The 24,759-nt window shown below is 37.5% G+C and overlaps 1 protein-coding gene across 4 annotated transcripts in view; it reads right to left on the bottom strand.

Moving 5' to 3' along the window:
- Nucleotides 1-24,759, bottom strand: part of zzz3 (zinc finger, ZZ-type containing 3) — a 225,967-nt gene that overhangs the window by 75,883 nt on the left and 125,325 nt on the right. For all 4 annotated transcript variants that reach the window (XM_051933111.1, XM_051933113.1, XM_051933112.1 and 1 more), the window contains 2 exons: nt 10,253-11,829; nt 3,950-4,088 (listed from right to left, as the gene is read on the bottom strand). In XM_051933111.1, coding sequence (XP_051789071.1) covers nt 3,950-4,088; nt 10,253-11,766 — 1,653 coding nt within the window. In that variant the 5' untranslated portion in view covers nt 11,767-11,829. The remainder of the gene's footprint in view (nt 1-3,949; nt 4,089-10,252; nt 11,830-24,759) is intronic.

Genomic DNA, 24,759 nt, shown 5'->3' with positions numbered 1-24,759 from the left:
TATATATATATATATATATATATATACACACACACACACATAAAAATGGCTGTCCACCAACGTTTACCATCCAACCTGACAGAACTGGAGAGGATCTGCAAGGTGGAATGGCAGAGGATCCCCAAATCCAGGCGTGAAAAACTTGTTTCATCTTTCCCAAGAAGACTCATGGCTGTATTAGCTCAAAAGGGTGCTTCTACTAAATACTGAGCAAAGGGTCTGAATACTTAGGACCATGTGATATTTCAGTTTTTCTTTTTTAATAAATCAGCAACAAGTTCAAAAATTCTTTTTTTTGTCTGTCAATATGGGGTGCTGTGTGTACATTAATGAGGGAAAAAATTAATTTAAGTGATTTTAGCAAATGGCTGCAATATGACGAAGAGTGAAAAATTGAAGGGGGTCAGAATACTTTCCGTACCCACTGTACATGTACATGTACATGTATATGTATATATGTATATGTGTATATGTGTGTATGTGTGTATATGTATATGTATATATGTATGTATATGTGTATATGTATGTATATGTGTATATGTATGTATATGTATGTATATGTGTATATGTATGTATATATATGTATATGTGTATATGTATGTATATATATGTATATATGTATGTATATATATGTATATATGTATGTATATATATGTATATATGTATGTATGTATGTATATGTATGTAATAATAATAATAATTCATTACATTTATATAGCGCTTTTCTCAGTACTCAGTACTCGGTTGTTACAGACTGAAATCAAATGTATCTTTTTATTCTAAAATAGTAAAAATAAGAGCAGTTCACTTCACAAAAGGGAATCGAGCAGGATCAAACTCGTAACCTTTTGATTCCCAGTCAGCAACTGATATTGTTGTGCCACGGGGCTGTCATAGTAAACAAGTGTCAATGTCGCACACTAAGGCGGCTTTTTTTTTCTGCAGTTATATTTTTGAATAAAAGCGCACTTGTTCTGTTATATTTGTACCTTTCGTGAAAGTGTTTCTTTGATATTTGGACTTCAGGCTTCATACATTATATTTAGTTTATGCCTACATTTTGTCATTTACTACTAGAATATGAAAAACGTTTCTGTTTTAAAAATGTGTTTACACAGATTACTGTAGAAAACGGAACACACATGAAATGTGTGTGTTCCAAATAACAATATTATTTCCACTCTAAAACTCCACTTCACTCCCAGATAATCTATCAAGGCATGAGCTGGGAGAATTTCGTGCACGTTCTAAGTTGGTGGGGGGATGGAATAGTCGGCTGTTTGCAGCTTGTCTTTAACTGCACATTTAGAGGACAAAAGGATACTGGCGGAGAGGTGCGAACGGATTTAAGAAGCGATTTAAGGTGGGACAGATCTTCGAGTTTTTTCGTAGGCTCTGGTAATTCTAGTGTTAACCAACTGACCATGCAAGAATAAATTTCTGTAGGTACTGTATATTTTTTTCTCTAGTATTGCCATCATACTGCAGGTTTTACTGGGACACATTAGAAGAGTTTTAGGGTTGCATTACACCTTGTATGCTCATCTCTTCCTCAGCAGTCAGAAAGCTAATGACCCAGAGGATGAACAATAACTGCATCCATGTTCTGCCCCCTCCTGGCAAGTCTCTAGGACACATTAATCAACTAACAGGCATGCGCAACCTTTCCGCTATTGACGGCCGCACTACAGACTTTTTACTTTAATAACGGCCGCACTACAGACTTTTTACTTTAATAACGGCCGCCAGTAAGTCCAAGTAAACTTAATAATGTTTTATGATTTATGTAAAAATTTACAGATTACACATTAAAACAGAGTATGATATATCTGACAATATTCAATTTACTGGTCTACATATGTAAAAAAATGTCTACGAAACGTCATATAGGACAAAAAACCTTTATAGCAATTGTTTCAGGAAGTTTGGAAAACATCGCCATTAATGGCTTCCTTGCTCTTGCAAGTTTGCAGACAGACTTGCAAAGTCAGGGGACTCGCTGGAGACCATTAGCCGTATTCCAGACTCTAGATTGCTGTCTACCAATCGGGTTCGGTACTACATCGAATGCTACTTCCATTTGTTTATCCACGCTGCACCATCTCACCCCATTTCTCCCAGGAAATGCGGAGTAAGCTCGAGAGTCCCTAGGCCTCGATGAATATATAAAGGGCAACATTTTGGTCAACATACCGACCCGGCTAAGGAAGGTTCTGCGGTGTTTGAGATTCTACACTTGCAGGAGTCTAGAGACCCCAGAGTCCAAATCGGCTTTCGGCGTCACCATACCGACCCGGCCGACAAAGATTCCGCGGCGTTGAGACCCCTTACTCGCTGGAGTCCAGAGACCCTACACCTGCACGGCCGCCATTACGTACACTTTAATATACACGTCCACGGCCGCCAAAGTCCTTGCCCACGGCCGCAGGTTGCGCACAGCTGAACTAGAACATCAATATGGTGTCTGTCTTGAGATGGACTACCTGCATTCCTGCTGAAGGTGAGATGAAGGTTGTCCCAACCCACTTTTTTCACCTAAAATCTGATCAAATGGCAAAAAATTCTGCTTTTCACTTCTAGAACTCCAACCATTTTTGTAACTTTTTGTCATTATTTGATAATAGTTTGTTATTTTGACAATTCGCGTTGAAGGAAACAACAGCTGGAAACATTTAGATTATATAAATTGGGACAAAGGAGCTATATCTTTGCCCCTTAAAAGGGTAGATTCAGGTTTAAAACAATTTCACAACCCCCCCCCCCCATACATACACACACACACACACACACACACACACACATTATATAGGATACAGAAACTATTTTAAACACATACCTCCATATACTGCTAGCATAATTAGCTTTGTTAGAACACATTTATATAGACTTATGTTACTTTGTTTTCATAAAAGAATACAATACTTGTATTACAAAAGTAAATATATAATCCAGTCACAACAACAAAAACAGGGGGAAACTATTGGTAACTTAATGGCCAATTTCACACAAATGTTTAAAAGTTTTTCTTCACACAAGCCAGAGACATATGGAATAAATTACCAAGTAGTGTACTGAACAGCAGAACTTTAGGGACCTTTGAATCTAAATGTTACTTTAGACAATTTTGTTGAACAGGATGGACAAGCTTGCTGGACCAAATAGTCTGTTCCCATCACAATTGTTCTAATGTTCTAATATATGAAATGTATTTAGCCCCTGTTCTTAGGCATTACATATTTGGTAGCTGTACCTTATGCAGCAAATACGAGTGGGAGTGTGGTGAATTTTTTCTATATCTGCAATGTGTAAGTGTGTGAATGTATACACACATAAACATGCAGAAGCATACAGGTAAACATATTAAATATTTAAAATCCACAGTTTAAGTGGTATGGTAACAATAATACAAATAAAAAATAATAACTAAAAGCTAAAAAGCATAGCCTTTATCAAAATTAAGAGATACCCATCTACTTGATCTCTTGTTACAAAATATTCTCACTACGGGTTCATGCTTGGCTTCAACTAAACCTCCTTTCAGAAAATGGTTGAACTATTTAACTATTGATGAGCTACAATACTTTATCTGTTCATAATACACTAGGCTTGCAATGCACACTTGTTACACGTTCAATTTTACTTGCCACAAATAAATGTAATAAAATAAGTCCATAATAGTGATATCTCCAGGCAATCTTTGTGGCTAATAAAATAGAGTTTAAACCAAAACATATTCAATTCAATCCCAAAGCAACTTGGAGTGATCTTCACTAAAGAAAGGCAGTATGTAAAATGAGTGGTTGGATATTTAAGCCATCACTACATCTGCGTTAAAAATAAGGAATTCAAGTGTCAAACAAACTGCCATTTCTCCATGACAAGAATTACACAAGAAAGTTTTGAATACCTCAGAACTCTTCAAGAGTATTGCATTGTGTGACCTGCCTACCTTTTTCTGCAGCTGCTCTACAAAACTAATTGGGTCCGTGAGTGCCTCCTTCTGGTACCTGGCCAATGCCTCCAAGTCTTGGATTGCTTGAGCACGCTGAGCCTCTAAGAGAGCTATAGTTTGCAGCAACCTCTGGTAGCTTTGGTGAAAGGAAAGAAAATAGATTTATTAAACAAACAATCAAAGGTAGTGTTAAAGTGTTCTCTTTTTAGAAGTACCAAACCTTAAATGGTGTAAATCTTTATAAATATTTTTGCAAGTGCTACAACATTATTTCATGTAATGTCCATCACTAACTAAACAAAGGCATAGTTTATGATTCACACCATTTACTAGTCTTGGAAAAGAAACTGTAGTAAAAAATTGTTAATAACAAACTTTACAAAGGACATAAGTATGTTTTCTACATCATAAGAAAATAAAACATATCTAAACAGCTTTCTCAGCAACTGAATACATCTATAAATGATTTAATGACATTCAATAAAATAAAGAATTTCCTTTCCTAACAAAAATGCACTGTTTTAAGAAGACTTTACCTATGCACCTTTTAAAGTATAAGAAAACCAGACTGTAGTACTCGCCTATAAGGAAGCACCTTCTAACATGGATGAACACTTCACTTTTATTTCATGCATCATATCAACAACTTTAACGAGAAACTAGAAAAGATGTTAAGCATTTTTACCAGCTTGGGCTGAACCTGAGAAATTACAAACTTATGCTTTAAGTGAGTTATTTCTTCAAAATCATGGTAAATAATAATTTTCCACATAAAACTGTTCTAAAGTCATTTTTAATTTTAAAATACTGTTCTTGCAGCTTACAACAGAGCTCTATGAAATCTTGCAACCACAAGCAATACAAAAGCCTTGAAAAATATCAAACTTATCCATTAATATTTTAAAACTAAACAGACCTCAAATATTATAAGTTTTGTATTATAAAATTCAATAGTTAATCATTTAAACTACACGTAAAATTGGAAACCTTGACAGGTAGAAGGAGAAATTTTGGTAGTCATTAACAAGTAATAAGGCAAAAGTGCAGGAGTAAAAACATAAAATATTTAGAAATGTAAACAAAATGCTGGCATGCATTTCTTAAGTATTAAAATTGACAATCAAACTCTCCCTGTTAGTTATTTAATAGTTTTCATTTGTGGCTGTTAGTTCTCTTAATCTTATTATACATTACTTATATATGCGAGCACGCACACACACACAATTTCTGGTCCCCAAGATTAATAATAAAAAAAGAAAATGTTATAAAATAAAAATGTATAGAAGTGGTAGCAAAGTATTGTCAAGAGGGTGTCAGCTGGCAACTAGTTAACAAAGCTGCAATGATAGCTGTTATCAGGCTAGAATGAAATATTTTACACCACAATAAATCCAGTAATTTTTTGTATATATATTAAAAAGTATTACACAGATGAGTAAGTAAAAAGTAATGGGTTAAAAGCACTATTAAATCAATATATGTATTTCTAAATATAAAACTATTTTAAATACCCGTCTGTAATATATACATAATATCACTTTGCATACTGTATTTCTGACTACACTCTTCTCTTGTTTTGAACATTTCACTATAACTGTTCGTCTGGGAAAGCTCATCAATACCTTCATTTATAACCAAAAAATACTTAGTTTAACCTAAAAATTATCTTGGTTGTTACAATTCTATTGTATTTTCATTTGCACAATAAGGTCCACTAAGGTGAGAATGGTTATATAAATACTGCTCTATGAAGTTGCATTCAAAAATATGATCATTAGTCTCATTAGACATTAGCTTTCATTTGATTTATATTACACAACAATAAAAATAAAGATATAATTATTGAAATAATTACTTCAATTAAATCTAACAAAAAACCTGCAGTTGTTTCATACATTGGGAGTATTGTGTATGTATAACAATGCAAGTAGGTTACTAATATCAATGATGTTGCAATGCCACTGGCTGATTTACTGCAAAGTACAGCTCAGAGTAAACTGGTTCTAACCCTAAACCTGGAGTCATACTTCTGCTTTTAATTCTCTTACGCTTGTATTTATGTTTAACCTATGTGCACAAACAGCTCATGATAAGTGTTCAAAGATGAGGTATAGGATGTTTAATTATTTTATCTAAGTAATCAAAACACTATTTTAAAAGTCCATTATTCCACAGATTGCAAGAGATTGGTGTATATAGATAGATAAGATAGATATTCTGGGACAAATGATCCAGAAAGAAAGCTATATTCTAATTTCCAAAAAAATGGCATGAGAAATCATTATGACCACGCATGAAAATAATCACGTCTGCAAGTCTGTTGTACTCACAATTACTACTAAATGTCTTTTATTTTGGCTTGTCATGAAAAGGCATTAACCGACAGATACCATTATGATATTCTCTAGATCTCTGTAATGTTGCTACATACCATCAAGAATGTAAAACTAACAAATGCACAACTGAAAAAACAGACAAGTGAATTTAAAAAACAGGTTGGGTCTTTGTTTTCAGTAGGGTTGAAACTGAATTATCAATAAGTCAAAAGATAGTTTTGCTTTTTCTCACACAATGTCTTTATTCTCACCATGAAGCTGTTAAGTGTTTTGATTGGAGCTGCTGTCCAAGTTATCATCTCCTGTCCTACTTTGTTTGCCATGACATATTAAAGTGGACACTCCCACACATAAATTACATGTAAGAAGCAAACATTTGGTTAATCTTTTTATGTTTTTGGACAGCACTAATAAATAAACCAATAAAACTGGTGATGAACTAATCACAAGAAACCAGCCACCACAGTATCATTTAAGTACTTTTCACCCGTTACAGGCAAAGCTACCTTCCATGGTTTACTGGGTATTACCTCAGACAATGAATTAAGAGATACTATGACACTGTGCATTTCAATGAACTCTTGTCACGAAACACTGTATCGGGACAGATACGTGGCTTAAGCAGTCGAGAATACTGTACCATGGTTAGATATGGTGTTATAATCAAAGACGATTATCATTTTTCATTTGGTGATGGTGAAGACTGTAATTCATAGTCCTGTATTAGGTTGGCTATCAATTAGTTCAGGGGTTCTTAAACTCGGTCCTGGGGACCCGCTGTGGCTTCAGGTTTTTGTTCCAGGCAGGTTCATCATCAGTGACAAAAACTGATAACACCGATCTCATTTAATTAGCTGGCATTTTTTTCTTTTCTCTTATTCTACATTCAGAAAAGCACAGCAGCATGGTTTTTATATTTATAAGATATTTAGAAATATCTGTATTTTTGTTATAGATTTAAATGCTTAACTCTTTGTTGATTTCATTATATTCTGCCCTTTCTGTACAGTTAACTCCTTTCATTGTATCTTAATAACGACAATTAAAAACTAGCAGAGCAGACACCCCAGCAAATGACACTGAACTGTGAAAGGCTGCAACTACTTTAGTGTCAGACTTACTAATTATTAAATAATGGATTAATTAAACAATTAGAACACCTGGAAAAGAAGAATGAAAATCAAGATGAAAATATTGTTAAAAAGAAAAAAAAAATACATTTTCATAAAGCTGCTTAATACATTTTAATAAAAAAAAGTTTTACCAAGCTTAGTTTTCTAATTTCTATATTGTTCCCAAAACATAAAATCTGAGAACTAACAGTTCAATTAATTAGCCCAGGAGTCAAATTAAAAACAGAAGCTGGTTGGAACAAAAACCAGCCGCTACAATGGGTTCCCAGGACAAAGTTTGAAAACCCCTGAATTAGTTACTCGCAAAAAATGTGGCTAATGGATAAATATTAAAGCTTGTTATTTTTGCAAATTCAGGTGCAGTGCAAAATTTTAAAGTCCCAGATTAAGTTGTGTAAAAATAAATATAACAAAAAAAGTAAATTGTTTTCCTGTCTTCTATCTAACATTGCAGCTGCACATTTTAAAATCCAATCAACTGTTTTGTGCTCTCAGCATAATTTTCAAAACAAAAACTTGGATTGTATAAAAGCAAATCAGCTGAAAGAGAAAATCAAACAACAGATAATCCTGTTTGAATGTTATTATTAAGAAGTACCATGTGTTGCAGAAAACTCATAGTTTAGGGTCACTGCAAAATATATACACCAATGAAATGTGGCTTGACAACTGTAACATTTCAATGTATTGAAAAAAATCATGTGCAAGTCTAGTAGTTTATTGTAGTTGGGGGTGATGGGTTTGGGCATGTAGAGGGAGAAAAAATATTAAGTGAAACAGAAAAGGCAAAGAGATGATATAAGAGATCAGAGACACTTTAAAAAATGTAGGTTAGGTATGGAACAGAGCTAAAACATGTAGGAACAACAAAGGTTTGGGAAAGAACTGTACTTGATAATTCTGATCAAATTGCTTACCTGATCCAAGAGTACAGATAAAGCAGACATGACGGCAAATGGGTTTGTGTCGGCAAGTTATGAGTATAGTGAAACAACTGGTAATAAAAGAATGTTTATTTGGATGTTTCTTATGCTCAAGCAAGGATTATTTAACAAACTATTAAAAACGTTAACAGTATGCAAGGTCTATTAATTATGCAAATTATTACTGTATATACTTTTCAAATACAAAGTTACTATTTATGGTGTTATGTGTACAATATACAGAACATGAAGAACTCATGTAGAGATTGCATGGTACATTAAGATGAAATATAGGTATTACTACAAATGGTAATTTCTATGTTATTGAAGCCCAAGTGTCAGAGAACTAGATAAGCCATCTCTATCTCCATCCTAATACAGAGGTGGCATGGAACTGTATTTTCATAACACTTGTCTGCTTGCAAAGGAGCTAACTACACAATGACTCCTTTAAATATGCTCCTTTTGCCAATTTCACACTATTGTTTTCAATTAATGTAAAATGTCTATTCTAAAACTCCATCACTCATCACTCATACTTATTCCTAATAATGAAGGTAAGCATGTTTGGGTCATGGTTCTTAAATTAGTGGGTCAATGTTGCACCATTAATTAACATTCATTTTTCTAGTCACAGTTTGGGTTTAGTTTTATTATTGCAGACATTTAATTCTTGAAAATGAAACCCGCAAAGGACTCTACTGTAATTTCACACTGTGTTCACAGACTCAGTGGTAAAATCTGAATGACATTCTCAAACAACATATAGGCAGAACAGCTGATGTCGGGTGCCACTGTAAGTGAAAGCCTGCAATAATACACTGAAGAGATGCTTCTACCCAAATGGTGTCACATGACACATCTACCAGAAAGCCTACAAAATTTAACCACTATTCATTGTCAGTAACAGAGCACATCTAGGAAGTCAACAATATTCAACCTATAACTCCATTCTCTTCTGGCAATATCAGATATAATGTTGCATTCACATGCTCTCAGACAAATAGTAAATATGAGTTTTCAAGTCAGAAATTCCACATGAATACACTATAAAGTTGAAGCTACAACTTGGACAAATCAGTGACAACAAAGCTGCCCAAATGATGCAACACTGACCTTTCACCTTAATTCTAACAGAAATTACATTTTTGATCGAATGGCATTTGGAGCAAAGTAATCCATTTTTAGTACATTTATTTTGCTACTTATTTCCTCAAGAATATATCTTTACTTATGTGTGTGTTTTTTTTTTTGTTTTTTTTTTGCAGACCAAGTAACAAATCAACAGCGACCTCACATTTCTCTGAACATTCTGAACTGAAAACTATATGAATGCATTAGAGTGAGAAGGTGAAAAGTCACAAGTCAGAACTCTGAACAGTCTGAGAGCATGTGGATACTACATAACATCCATCACACAGCACACTCACACATACTACTATTATGTGTTCAAACTGAGCCCGTTTAGAATTTAAAAAAACTAATAAGCACAATTTTGAGTTGTAAAAGGAAACCTCCGAAAAACATGGGAGGTAATGTACAAACTGCACAATAAAAGTGACCTGACAAGGAATCAAATTCAAGTTCTTAAAGCTGTAAGGAAGCAACACAAAGCACTGCTCCACTGTGACACACAATAGTTACATTTTCCCTTTTCTATATAGTGTATACTTTTAAACAATTGTTATTTTAAATAGATTTAAATTAGATATAGACAAACAATAAGTTTGGTACATTTAAAATGGAGCTCTCACAAACTAAATGCTCTGGCAAGTTCATAAATAAAATAAATGGTAAAAGGGTGTCTGAAATAAATTTCACATCACCAGAGCAGAAACCACATCAGTTATCTTCCTATTAAATGATACAGCAGGCATACAAACCCACTTTTACACATTATTCACATACTCTTTGTTGTGTTTCAAAGCCAAATGATCAGATTCAAAATAATAGACATCAGGCTCCTCCTCCTCCTCCTCTTCATCATCATCATCATCATCATCTTCAGTTGGATTGCTGTTCAAAAGCTCACTGGCAGATGACAAAGGTTTACTGTTTGATAACCCTGACTCTGTTAGCACTTCTGCCTCAGAAAAATTGTTAATAGTGTCAGTTGATGTTACTCGATCACCACCCTGATATGTTTGCCCATAAGTTTCATTTACAGGGCCAAGCTCATCCTGCATGTTCCTGCCATGCAGACTGTCTTTTTCTTCCTTATCTGGCACATTGTCTCTAGTAGGAGAACTGAGTTTATGAGGGCTTCCTTTGTTGGAAGGCACCTTTCTTGGTGAAGTTCTCAGTGTGTATCTGTGTTCTTGAGGTTCCATGAAAGAAGTCACTTCAGCTAGACAAGAGTCTAGCCCTAGAGGTGATACAGTTTCTCCTGAGATATCTTTATTGTCCTGAACAGCACACAAAACACCATTGGCATTTTCAACACACTCTTTAGATGTGCAACTGTTGTCACCCACTACATCCACCTCTTCCTCTGGCTCCCTGAATGGTAACAGGTTCTCGGATAAGGAGACCACAGATGGCTGTTGCAAGTTATCATTTAACTCTGATGGACTGTTGCTGTCTGCTGTCATTCTTTCAGCATCAGTTTCTGGTAGTTCTGAATGCAAGTTTTTACAAGGCACATCGGGGTCTAACGTGGGATCAACTTTGTTGCCATTCAATACCGACAAGGACTTGTCACTTGCAGTGACAAAACTGGTGTCAGTTTGGACAGACGACACACAGGTACCCACTTTGTTAGACTTTACAGAGTCATTACAGTTAATTATCTCATCTGAAATTTGATCATCAAGTCCGTTGGTCATCACATGCGACTCATTAGATAACACAGACTGATCAAATTCACTTGAAGAGCTCTCTTTCTTTTTGACTTCCCCATTGTCACAATCATCCAGTATAAGACAGAGTCTAGCTCTTTTTGGGCTAGGAACGTCCTCATTGTTTTCAATTACTGTGTCCTTTGAATCAAACGCCGATTTATCTAGCGTTGGAGAATCTTCCTCTGAACTATTTAATTCCCCTGGTCGTAAGCCACGCTTAATCTTTTGAGAAATTGGTGATACTGCCTCCAATAGCTTTGTTTCACAGTTCTCTGATGACTGCTTATCAGTAAAGTCCCGCTCAGAACCAGAAATCCCTCTCTTTCTGGGGCTCACCCATGAATCCCGGGTACTTTGTTGCTGCTTCACGTCTGATACCTTCCCCAAATTTACTCCTTTGGTTTGCACTTGTAAGCAATCCTGCTTCTTCTTAGGTGATCTAGCTCTCTGCGGCAGAATGGGCAAGGAGTCTTCTGTGTGGGCAATACTGCGGTTTCTTAAAGTTCGTCCACAAAAGTTTTCATCCAAACCATTAATCCCCACTGATGATCTTGTGACACGTGTGGATCGAGAAGCAGCCATACTATGGCAAATCCCTATGACCTCCTCATCATGATCCTTTTATTAGCAGCACTTAAAGGGCTCCTGTAAATAAACAGACATTAACAATTTTAAAAAAGAGATATATTTGAAACCAGCAAGTGTAACATGGAAACCATGTACCAACTAACATTCACACAATCAAAATACACAAATTAATTTAACAATCCAAATAATGGTACATCTGTAGTTTGACTGAATGTACAAATTAACTTATATAGTACCAAATGATTTCAGACATCTTTACTTACCTGCAACTTCACCTGATAAGAAATAGTAAACTTGTAACTCATCCCAAATGAGAAACATGTTTTAATTTGACAGGGCAGTGATGTATAGTGTTTATTGTGAGTACATTTTAACAGTGGTTACTCTTCGGGGGGAAAAAAACATGTATAAGGAAACAAAACATGTATAAGGAAACAAGTGAGGAACAATAGTTTTATTAACAGCTAGAAAACTTCAAACATAAAAATTTCCACAAGACAATTTAATCTGTTTACAAGTTTCCAAAAAAGCAACAAGCTTTTCTCTAATAAATCTAATTCAAGTCTGATTTTTAAAAAGTCAATACAGAAATCTACCACACATGTAATGTGCGGTAGACCAGTGCAGTGACTAGAACAAATGTGGTAAAATAAATACACCAGGTTACATTATGTTTTGTCACAATATCAGACACACCAAAAAAAAGTATCTGGCGTTACCCCCTACCCATTCTTAACTCAAGGTGTAGGAGTTTGCACAACAGATCTAATATCCGTGGTGCTCCATTTTTGGAATGTAACAAGGATTCAAATTAGCAGTATTTAAATTACAAACATATTTAAAAAGAAAAATGTTTTGCACTGCAAATAGATGAATAAACAAAAATCATTTTATTGATGAAACAGTGCTACACAGAAAAATACAGAAATATTTTTCAGTATTCATTTTCTCCTCACCTTCATTAGACTAAATGCTCTGTCTACAAGTAAGCTGGGCGTTTAGATTCATTTTCGTTTTCATGTTGTTACAGTGAAGAAAAGGGTTCATATGAGCAGTGCAATTTGCTAGCACTGTCATAGTAAAATCAAGTATTGTGACACAAAATATCAATTTGAAGGCTGGTTTGTACTGTACGTAGAATTTACAAACTACTAAAATCAAACAGAAAATTTGGAGAAACACGTTTGCATATATTCAAACATCAATCAATTTTTGGTAAAGTACTACAAAAATAAAGGCTAATTTCACAAGGAGTCTGCAAGAGATAAACAATGTATTGATATGTGAGTTATGTAGCATAACCGAGTACTTCTACTCTTACTGTGGGTGGCTGATGAGATATTCCTTCAATAACTATTAGAAGATCTAACTGAGATGAATCGAGCCATTAAACTATTATTAGGGTTAAATAAATAGCACTTTTTTCTATAATGATATGATTTCAAATTTAATTTCAGTGCAAAAGAGGGAATACATTGCAAATAAACTACTTTATTTTATATTTTAAAATATGCAAAAACACTGCAACATTACCATATTGTGATTCAAGTATCGGGATAACAGTCTATCAGGCAGTGGATAGCAGATGGTCAAAACTTGTGTATTCGTACTCTGATTAGATCCATTTATGAACCAATTTTTTTCTGTAAGGCTTTGTTATTTTATTTTTATAGGGTCACTATTTTCATGTATAAAGAGTACAGTGAAAATCTTGTATGAACTAATCATTATACATGCATACTACTACCAAAACCTGTCTTTTTGGAATGTCCATCCATCCATTTTCTAACCCGCTGAATCCGAATACAGGGTCACGGGGGTCTGCTGGAGCCAATCCCAGCCAACACAGGGCACAAAGCAGGAAACAATCCCGGGCAGGGTGCCAACCCACCGCAGGACACACACAAACACACCCACACACCAAGCACACACTAGGGCCAATTTAGAATCGCCAATCCACCTAACCAGTATGTCTTTGGATTGTGGGAGGAAACCGGAGCGCCCGGAGGAAACCCACGCAGACACGGGGAGAACATGCAAACTCCACGCAGGGTGGACCCGGGAAGCGAACCCGGGTCTCCTAACTGCGAGGCAGCAGCGCTACCACTGCGCCACCGTGCCGCCCTCTTTTTGGAATGTGTACAAAGTAAATAAAAACAGACAGGCTAACTATGTCCTTTCTTTACACTTAATATTGGCCAGACAACTTTTTTAAGCCAAAATAACAGCATGAAACCTAAGCAATTTCAAGTACCTTATTTGATAGTACTGTATCTTTAAAACAGATAAGCACAAAATGCAACATCATAATGTATAGTACCACAATTGAACCTAATTTGAACAGACAGGTGCAATAGGCACTGGGAGAAGCCTAAAAAAAAAGTAAATTAACTAATTTACACAGAATATATCTAACCTATAGCAAAACTGAGACATAACTAGTACAGTAAATACAGAAGGGGCAGAAAATATAATGAGCAGAAAGTGCAAGTATAACATATGTAAAACATGGGTCTCAGTTGCAAACTTACTAGAGTCTCACAAGTAGTCATAGTAAGAGAAGACTATAAAGAAGACTAATCAAACGTTTGACACTACACTAAACTTTAACAACTTTACCAGAACCCACTACATCTGTGATCTTTTCACTTATTCCCTCAAGCTGTTTCTTCCATTGATTTTTAGACCCGCTCATTTTTAAATAAGCCTTTAAATAAGATTGGGGATTGTGGGGGCTGCTATGCAACGTTTCAGGGGTTGACGGCCACTATTACTCTGTTGGTTAGTATTGTTATCTAAAATTTGTTGGTTAGTATTGTTATCTAAAATTTAACAGTATTCATTTTTAAAATGTCAGCACTTCAAACACTACCAGCCTGGAGACAGACAGATGATCTAAACCCCAACCCCACAGCAGAAAATGTCTCTCCAGACAATCTTTGTTTTTGTAAAATGTGTATAATGTACATTACATTAAAATGTTAAATACTTTCATTTGGTGTAATTTACACTTACTAAAGCTGCTGATTAGGCTGTTCATATTGCAATGTTTATTATTTTACTTAAATAAAATCATGCCGATTATAAGCTGTTGCTGATTCTTTGTCCCTGTTTTTACCTCTGTTTTGCTCCAGATGTGGAAGGAGTGATTGGGAATTTTTGGTACCACTGGTTAGTAACACAGCACAAGATGATCATATTTTATGGATTTCATGGTGTTTAAGGCCATTGTACGATGCCCTGAAAGGGGAGTGTAGCAAGCTGGCCTTGTCGAACTGGTTTATTTTTCTCAGGAAATCTTTCAGCAAGAGTTTGTATTTTTATTGCATTCATTGCCCATTGTCACTTTCCATTGTGACTTCAATCACATTTTAATCAAAGTTTATAGATATCTGTACTGTTTACTTAACAATCATATATATTCGCGTACAAGTCGGGTCCTGAAACCCGAAAAATCGATCATAAAATCAGACCCCAACTTATACACCTCTTCAAAAATGCGACACTTAATTATTATTATTTTTTAATCTTCTTGCTTCCTCCAATCTCGCACCAGTTTCTCAAACATATCAAATTTCTTTCGCTACTTCAAAGACTTTAAATTTTAAACCGGCTTCATATTTTCTTCTGATCGAACGCTCTATCGTAGAAAGGGATGCTCTTACAATAAAGGTGAATGAAGGGTGTAAGATACAAAAAAACACAAAACAGTGCAAACTTTGCTTCAGAATAGTTTGGGTATTACCGTGTGGTCACGTAGGCACAATACATAGAAAAAAAAGCGAGTGTGCTCTGTGGTTACTCCCTCAGGTGTGCGTTCGCATATTATAATCTCTTTGACCCATAGCGTGAGTTTTCCGCATTCAACTTATTTGACCAACATTATACAATACCGGAAATTATACAGTAAAATCAAGCCCCGACTTATCTGCAGGAGAACTTAAATACGAGTATATACGGTAATTAGAAAATCCATCCATCCATCTATTGTCTCCCGCTTATCCGAGGTCGGGTCGCGGGGGCAGCAGCTTGAGCAGAGATGCCCAGACTTCCCTCTCCCCGGCCACTTCTTCTAGCTCTTCCGGGAGAATCCCAAGGCGTTCCCAGGCCAGTCGAGAGACACAGTCCCTCCAACGTGTCCTGGGTCTTCCCCGGGGCCTCCTCCCGGTTAGACGTGCCCGGAACACCTCACCAGGGAGGCGTCCAGGAGGCATCCTGATCAGATGCCCGAGCCACCTCATCTGACTCCTCTCGATGCGGAGGAGCAGCGGCTCTACTCTGAGCCCCTCCCGGATGACTGAGCTTCTCACCCTATCTTTAAGGGAGAGCCCAGACACCCTGCGGAGGAAACTCATTTCAGCCGCTTGTATTCGCGATCTCGTTCTTTCGGTCACTACCCATAGCTCATGACCATAGGTGAGGGTAGGAACATAGATCGACTGGTAAATTGAGAGCTTCGCCTTGAGGCTCAGCTCCTTTTTCACCACGACAGACCGATGCAGCGCCCGCATTACTGCGGATGCCGCACCGATCCGCCTGTCGATCTCACGCTCCATTCTTCCCTCACTCGTGAACAAGACCAGACTATCCGACGGACCCTCCTCTCCAGGACCCCTGAATAGACTTTTCCAGGGAGGCTGAGGAGTGTGATCCCTCTGTAGTTGGAACACACCCTCCGATCCCCCTTCTTAAAGAGGGGGACCACCACCCCGGTCTGCCAATCCAGAGGCACTGTCCCTGATGTCCATGCGATGTTGCAGAGGCGTGTCAACCAAGACAGTCCTACAACATCCAGAGCCTTGAGGAACTCCGGGCGTATCTAATCCACCCCCGGGGCCCTGCCCTCAGTCCCAGAGATGGGGGAGCCCACCTCTGAGTCCCCAGGCTCTGCTTCCTCATTGGAAGGCATGTTAATGGGATTGAGGAGGTCTTCGAAGTACTCCCCCCACCGACCCACAACGTCCTGAGTCGAGGTCAGCAGCGCACCATCTCCACCATATACAGTGTTGACACTGCACTGCTTCCCCCTCCTGAGACGCCGGACAGTGGACCAGAATCTCCTCGAAGCCATCCGAAAGTCGTTCTCCATGGCCTCCCCAAACTCCTCCCACGCCCGAGTTTTTGCCTCAGCAACCACCAAAGCCGCATTCCGCTTGGCCTGCCGGTACCTATCAGCTGCCTCCAGGGTCCCACAGGACAAAAGGGTCCTGTAGGACTCCTTCTTCAGCTTGACGGCATCCTTCACCGCCAGTGTCCACCAACGGGTTCGGGGATTGCCGCCACGACAGGCACCGACCACCTTACGGCCACAGCTCCGGTCAGCTGCCTCAACAATAGAGGCACGGAACATGGCCCATTCGGACTCAATGTCCCCCACCTCCCTCGGGATGTGGTCAAAGTTCTGCCAGAGGTGGGAGTTGAAGCTACTTCTGACAGGGGGCTCTGCCAGACGTTCCCAGCAGACCCTCACAACACGTTTGGGCCTACCAGGCCTGACCGGCATCCTCCCCCACCATCGAAGCCAACTCACCACCAGGTGGTGATCAGTTGACAGCTCCGCCCCTCTCTTCACCCGAGTGTCCAAGACATGTGGCCGCAAGTCCGACGACACGACCACAAAGTCGATCATCGAACTGAGGCCTAGGTTGTCCTGGTGCCAAGTGCACATATGAACACCCCTATGCTTGAACATGGTGTTCGTTATGGACAATCCGTGACGAGCACAGAAGTCCAATAACAAAACACCGCTCGGGTTCAGATCGGGGGGGCCATTCCTCCCAATCACGCCCTTCCAGGTCTCACTGTCATTGCCCACGTGAGCATTGAAGTCTCCCAGCAGAACGAGGGAGTCCCCAGAAGGTATGCCCTCTAGCACCCCCTCCAGGGACTCCAAAAAGGGTGGGTACTCCGAACTGCTGTTCGGTGCATACGCACAAACAGTTAGGACCCGTCCCCCCACCCAAAGGCGAAGGGATTAGAAAATTAGAATTAGAAAAACATACTTAAATATTATTATATACATAAAAACTAATTATTGTGATTTAAAAGAAGACCCTTTATTATTCATAGGAAGGAGTTCAATTGTAGTATTGAAAATAGCACTGATGTCCTTTAAATCCAGGGACAGGTATTCAAATTTTATCACTGTATGAAAGCTTATTTTTTGTTTTATACATATGCACAGGTTCCCCCACCCCCAAGTGCTTCAGTTATGCACCCATATCCAGATTCATTTTAGATTAACTAACAACTTCAGATTATTAAGTGTATTATAATTCAGAGTATTAATAAAAGTGGGTGTGTGCCTAGTGACGGACTGGAAACATTTCCAGAGACAAGGTAGACTCCGGCTCCATACACCTTCAGCTAAATTAATAAAGAGTAGAAAAAAAAAAAATTTACACCATCAAATATGTTAGACACAAAAAAACAGGATTATAAAGCAGAGATAGATGAGGTGTGCTGAAGGTTACTAAAATATGCATTTTCACATCTATGGTACATTATTAAGTACCATTCTATTCACATTCAATGTTTTTAACCACTGGATACCAATCTCTGAATGTAATTGGGTCTGCATAAACGGGACAGGCAAGGTTTATATATAAGGTTTTCTCTATTTTTTTTAATTCTCAAGTCTATAAATCACCCATTGACAATGCATAACCACATTATGATCTCTGTGTTTCCCCAATTAAATACATAAATAAAAACACATTTGGACACTTCTGGTAATTTGTCTTTGTCCAAAATATACTTAGTTGTTTTTTGTTGTCTGCCTAAAAAGGTAATTCATTTTACCTAATAATTTTCCTATTTTCAGCCTTTAAAACTTGCATGTCAGAGTTACTATAATCAATATCAGGCAGTACATGTATGCAAAAAATGAGCAATCATTTCACACTTGTAGTATTATCAAGTACATATAATGTTTGGTGGTAAGAATATATTGCTGTAGTCAATGTTTTGTCCCTTATCGTTACACTATTCTCTCTATATATATATACTGTATATAGCAGTGGAAATAATGTAATAGAAACAGGTTCAAAAAACAACTTATTCAACTATTTAAATTCATTAACAGAAACTTCTATGGATCCTCCATTTGAGTGATCATCAATGATAATTAGGTTAAGTAATTATTTAAAGGCTATCAGAGGTAAAGCAACGTACATATTCAAAAATGGCCTAAGTGAAGCTTATGAATAATGTTCATTAGATCACATACAATGTAACACTAAAAAAGTCTGAAATTCTCAATAGTTACTGCATAACAAAATAAATAGATTAATTCTCAATAGTAACTGCATAACAAAATAAACTAAGATTAATCATATTCTGCTATTACAGTTATCATCTAGTTGAAGGCAGAAGTGCATTCTTGTCTGGCTATTCTGCCTAGAATTAAACTGAAATGCTTAAAAACATAGGGAGTGGGTCACTGGAGAGGGAAATCTGTGCTGAAATAAATGACATAACATTATCAAACATTCAGGGTCAATCCAATTCAGATTTGCAGGAGATCAAGGCTATTCTGGCAGCAGTGGGCACAAGGAAGGAAATGGTCCTGAATGGAATGCAAGTCTTTTGCATGGATGAAAAATGACATGGTTATGGCTTTTTAATAAATACACTTGGATAATTTTAATTGTTTCTGTGTGTATAAGATCTGTATCTTAACATAAGTGAAAATACTGAAATTTGATTGTCATTATGACAAACTAAATAAAATGAAGAATTCTGCAATTTCACTCAACAAAAATAGCATATGGTAAATGCAGTTACACAGACAGAAAAACAGACAATACAGCTAATTACACTGAGCATCAGGTACATCAAAACATGTGCAAATGATTAATACATCATTACAGCATAGTTTGAATGGCCTAACTTTAGAGGGCAATGAAAAACTATCCAAAAAAAAATCTTGCGCATACTAATGCATTGTAGCACATCATTCCAACAGAGTTGTGTTCACCTATTAGCAAACTCCAATCCAAGTCCAGACCCAAACAAACAGTAAAAGACTTATGAAGATCTGTTACATATGACAGCCCTTGAAACACACACAAGAGGTGAGGACACATACATTGCCCTAAAACAGATGATGAGAAAAAGAAGCACACAACTGAAGTCAGTGGTCTCAGTTATCACTGGTGGCTCTCTGGCCATAAGAAAGAAAACATGAGGCTGAATCATGGATGAAAGAGGACCACTTCAGCCTTATCTTTTATCATTTTAACTGTCCTTTCCTGTGCTCTGGTTTGGCAGAATAGAATGCTGAACGCACAGTAAAGGAACTTATCTTTCTCAGGGCATCATTATCTCATCACCACATAATATTCTGAGTAAATTCCTTAATGTTGAAGATGCAAAAGCAAATGGAAACACAAACAACTCCCTGTTGCACATTAACATAATGAGCAAACACAGAGTATTGGGGTATTTTTTGACCATTCAAAAGGAAAAAAAATGCATGCTTGGTACACCTAAAGAGCCATCAGGTGACCAAAATATACCATGTAAAAGTATACAGTGATCCCTCGCTATATCGCGCTTCGCCTTTCGCGGCTTCACTCCATCGCGGATTTTATATGTAAGCATATTTAAATATATATCGCGGATTTTTCGCTGCTTCGCGGGTTTCTGCGGACAATGGGTCTTTTAATTTCTGGCACATGCTTCCTCAGTTGGTTTGCCCAGTTGATTTCATACAAGGGGCGCTATTGGCAGATGGCTGAGAAGCTACCCAACTTACTTTCTCTCTCTTTCTCTCTCTCTCTCTTGCGCTGACGTAGGGGGTGTGAGCAGGGGGGCTGTGTGCAGCTGCTTCCTGAAGGACATGCTGCACGATGCTCGCATACTTAAAAGCTCAAAGGGCACGTATTGATTTTTGACTTTGTGTTTCTGTGGCTCTCTCTCTCTCTTCCTGCTCCTGACAGAGGGGGTGTGAGCTGCCACCTTCAACAGCTTTGTACCTGCGGTGCTTCGCATACTTAAAAGCCAAAAAGCCCTATTGATTTTTTTTTGACTGCTTGCTTTGTTCTCTGTCTCCTGACGCGCACTCCTTTGAAAAGGAAGATATGTTTGCATTCTTTTAATTGTGAGACAGAACTGTCATCTCTGTCTTGTCATGGAGCACAGTTTAAACTTTTGAAAAAGAGACAAATGTTTGTTTGCAGTGTTTGAATAACGTTCCTGTCTCTCTACAACCTCCTGTGTTTCTGCGCAAATCTGTGACCCAAGCATGACATTCTAAAAATAACCATATAAACATATGGTTTCTACTTCGCGGATTTTCCTATTTCGCGGGTGGCTCTGGAACGCAACCCCCGCGATGGAGGAGGGATTACTGTATACACTAAATATATACTTTTTTGGCAGAATATAAGTTGAATGAATATTACTGCACTTTCAGTAGACAACTCAATCTAAGCATACAGGGAAAGAACAATTCCGTATATGATTTCTTAACAACTATCCGTTCTTTCAAAAGAAAAGATGTTTTCAGGGTTGACCTTCAGGGAGAATGTGTACACTACCCAACAGTCCAAAAACAATTAAAAGTAAGAGGCAGTTTCGTCTCTCATGCCAATTTCAGACACAGGTTGATTAAAAATGGCCTGGATGTTGTTGAAAGATTAATACAGGGACCATGATTATTAGTATTTCCAAAGATATTGTGGGAATTGAGGATACCAAGAAGACCTTCAGTCTGGGAAGCAGACTGATTTACAAGTTGATGTGGCATTAAGAGAATAGGCTGGGGTTTGTGACCCACCCTATTTTCCTGGTACTGCCAAACCGACAATAAACATTTTGACTAGGTTTGGGCCTGTATATCCATGTGAGTCAGCACTTTCAACAATGACTAGCATCAAAAACAAATACAGTTAATCACTCACCAATCATTACTCACACAAACGTTTGAGAGTTGCACTGACTCTGTTCTTATCAAGAATCAAAATACTAGCAGGACCACCAAAATCATATTTTCCACATTGGATAAGAGAAACAAAGGGAAGACAAAAAGGGGACAGAGTTCAGAAGGGCCTAAACACTAAGCAAGCTAGGTCACTGTTACTTTTGTTACTTTTTTCCAATAAGCTCCTTTTGTTTGGAGGAATTAAAACCTATGTTATCAGTATTTCAACTTAGCTGTACAGTTGTTTTATTTCTCATGACATTAGAATTGTGAATATAAAAAAAGCACTTTGCTTTAGAGATCTTTTATATAATTGATGTGCTCACAGTTCATCACCATGCTGCTTGACTGGTATTCAGCAGTGAATACCACAATTGGCAGCTCCACCACTTCTTTTCACACACATGAGAGCAAGTTCACACTGAGCACATGTGGCAGAGTTTGGAGATGCCTAGGTAAAAGCTATGCAGCCTGCAACATCATCCAGCCTGAACAGTTTGGCAGGGTCACACAGACCTCCACATGCTAGGTAACTGTACTCCGACGAAATCCTCAGGGCCATTGTCAGACCTTATGCTGGTGCTGGACAATGGCCAGCCTCATGTGACCATAATGTGTAGGAAGTTCCTGGATGACGAAGGCGTTGATGATGGCCTGCACGCTCCCCAGACCTGATTCCAATTGAGAACCTCCGGTATGTTATGTATTAGTGCATCCAACGTCACCAAGTAGAACCACAGACTGTCCAGGAGTCCGCCGATGCCCTGATCCAAGTCTGGGAGGAGATCCCCTAGGAAAACATTTCATCAGGGGCATGTCCAGATGTTGGCAGGAGTGCATACAGGCACGTGGGGGTCACACATACTACCGAGTCTCATTATGAGTTACTGTGATGAAATTCACACAGGTTGGATCAGCTTGTGATTACAATTTTTGACTTTCTGTGTGATGCTGAATCCGGCCATCAATGGGTTGGTGATTTTGGTTTCCACTGACCATTGGTACATCATTTTGTTCTCAACGAATTACACAGTATTATTCAACAGATTTTCGTCTTGAATATTTCGTTCATCAAGATCTGATGTGCGATTGGTTTCCTTAATTTTTTGAACAGTGTAAATTTTATCATTAGTTATGCACAATTGTTATAACAGGATGACTGTATGGAGCTCCACTATTAAAGAAAATGTAGGGATGTGGACCTCCTGGAACTTTAATTGAACAATACAGGTTCCATGTTCTCAGAGGATCAAGTGTTTAACTATACAACAATTATCTCCAAAAAGGAGAACTGAAAATTCACTGGCAATCTGCCATGAACCTACCCTCCTGCCAAATTTACTATCAGGTACATACCGTCTACTTACCGTCTCCAAGAACATCAGGTTAACATTAAAGGATCTAAAAGGATCTTGTGTCATAATCAAGGACAATATATCTATTGTCAGAAAGAGACTGCATTAACAGTCTACAGTAGATGACTGAAGAACCCTCTGTTCTCAATTATGAGTATTAACACACAACATGAATTTTCTAGAGGACACCCACAGGTAGAGTAAACTATTAGAAAAAAATGTGCCTCTTAAAAGCCAAGTCAGAGATGATGTTTTAAAAATTCCAAATGTCATGTCAGACACAAAAAAGAACAGAAACCCATGCCAACTGTACAGATGTGTGAAAAAGTACTCTGGTACTCTTACGCTATTTAAAAAAGAATTAAAATTTTCCAGGAAATAAGTTGAAAAAAATGACATTCACCATTATTCACTTCATGTTCTATTGAGTGGATACTTTACCTTTAATTTTGGACTTAATATGTTGTTAAAATAATATAAAACAAATGAAAATGGCAATTTTAGTGTTATTCTGCCCAGATAATGCATGAGACACTAAATTTTGGTGATATACCTAGACTCTTCATCATCCAAATTAATTTTTAGCAAGACTATGTTAAATACACTTTTCAAAGTCATTTATAATTCTGAAAATTATGCTACTTATTTGAAAGTTTATTTGTTTTGTTATTTTTTTGTTTTTTTTAAATGTGTGCCAAATGTAACTTGAGGGGCACCCAACATCAGTAGACAGAAATGATACCAGATGGTGCAGACAGATTCAGCAGTGCACATTTTGAGCCTTGGATGTTCTCCACAGAAGAGTGCCTTTCCCCATCTCCCTCTCTCGCTCTCTATTTGCGAGCAACATCAATTTTCTTTCATTTCTGCCTTTTTACCCCCAGATTTCTCCAGATGTCTATTATACCAACAAATACTAACATAAATTAGTTTAAAATTAACCTCCAAATATCATATGATTCAATTGTTTTTAGCTCTTTCATCCGTTGATCATTAAGTATTGTACTTTACATTATCACTCTCTCTCCATCGTTATAAACTGTGTCAATACCTAAGATATGAACACAGCTTGCATCTTCCATACCTTAGAGAAAAAAAACACACACCCTAAAAGCAGCAATGCAAAAATGTTATATCAGTTACTTGATGTTTGATCCAGTTCAAATCCAAAGTTGTTCTCTAGGTGAATGCTACCAAATCCATTCTTTCTCTTTGTAATTAATGTTAATATAAAGGGCTAGTGCAGTTCACATACCAATTTCTATTATGAATAATCTGGCCCCAATAATACCAAATAGATGAATAATCTGTTCATATCTAGCAGATGTCAATATCTTCTGGATGACATTGAAGGAATTAGATATCACAGCTTATACTTTATATTTGTATTTCACGGCTTTGTTTAAGTTAACAAAACTGGTTAACACCAGTGTTTTTCAGGTCCCATGTTATGAGCAATATTCTGTGATAATCAATACCTTGGCTAGTATCAAACTTCACTTTCCATAATCTTTTCATGGAAATACCTTTTATGGTAGCCATCTGAGTTAGTCAGTACATAATTTACAACCAATACAAACTAATATTTCTGGGAAACACTCAAGTGCACACAGGCCAATCTGAGTCGGCCTCTAGGTCTCCTTTCAGCAATAACTGCTCTAAGTTTATCATCACAAAATATCCAAACCACTACAACTGGCTTCAGCA

Source organism: Erpetoichthys calabaricus, chromosome 10 (genome assembly GCF_900747795.2).
Source record: "Erpetoichthys calabaricus chromosome 10, fErpCal1.3, whole genome shotgun sequence".
Classification (NCBI taxonomy): domain Eukaryota; kingdom Metazoa; phylum Chordata; class Cladistia; order Polypteriformes; family Polypteridae; genus Erpetoichthys; species Erpetoichthys calabaricus.
The sequence above is the reverse complement of the archived record's forward strand: the minus strand, read 5'-3'. Positions and strand labels throughout refer to the sequence as shown.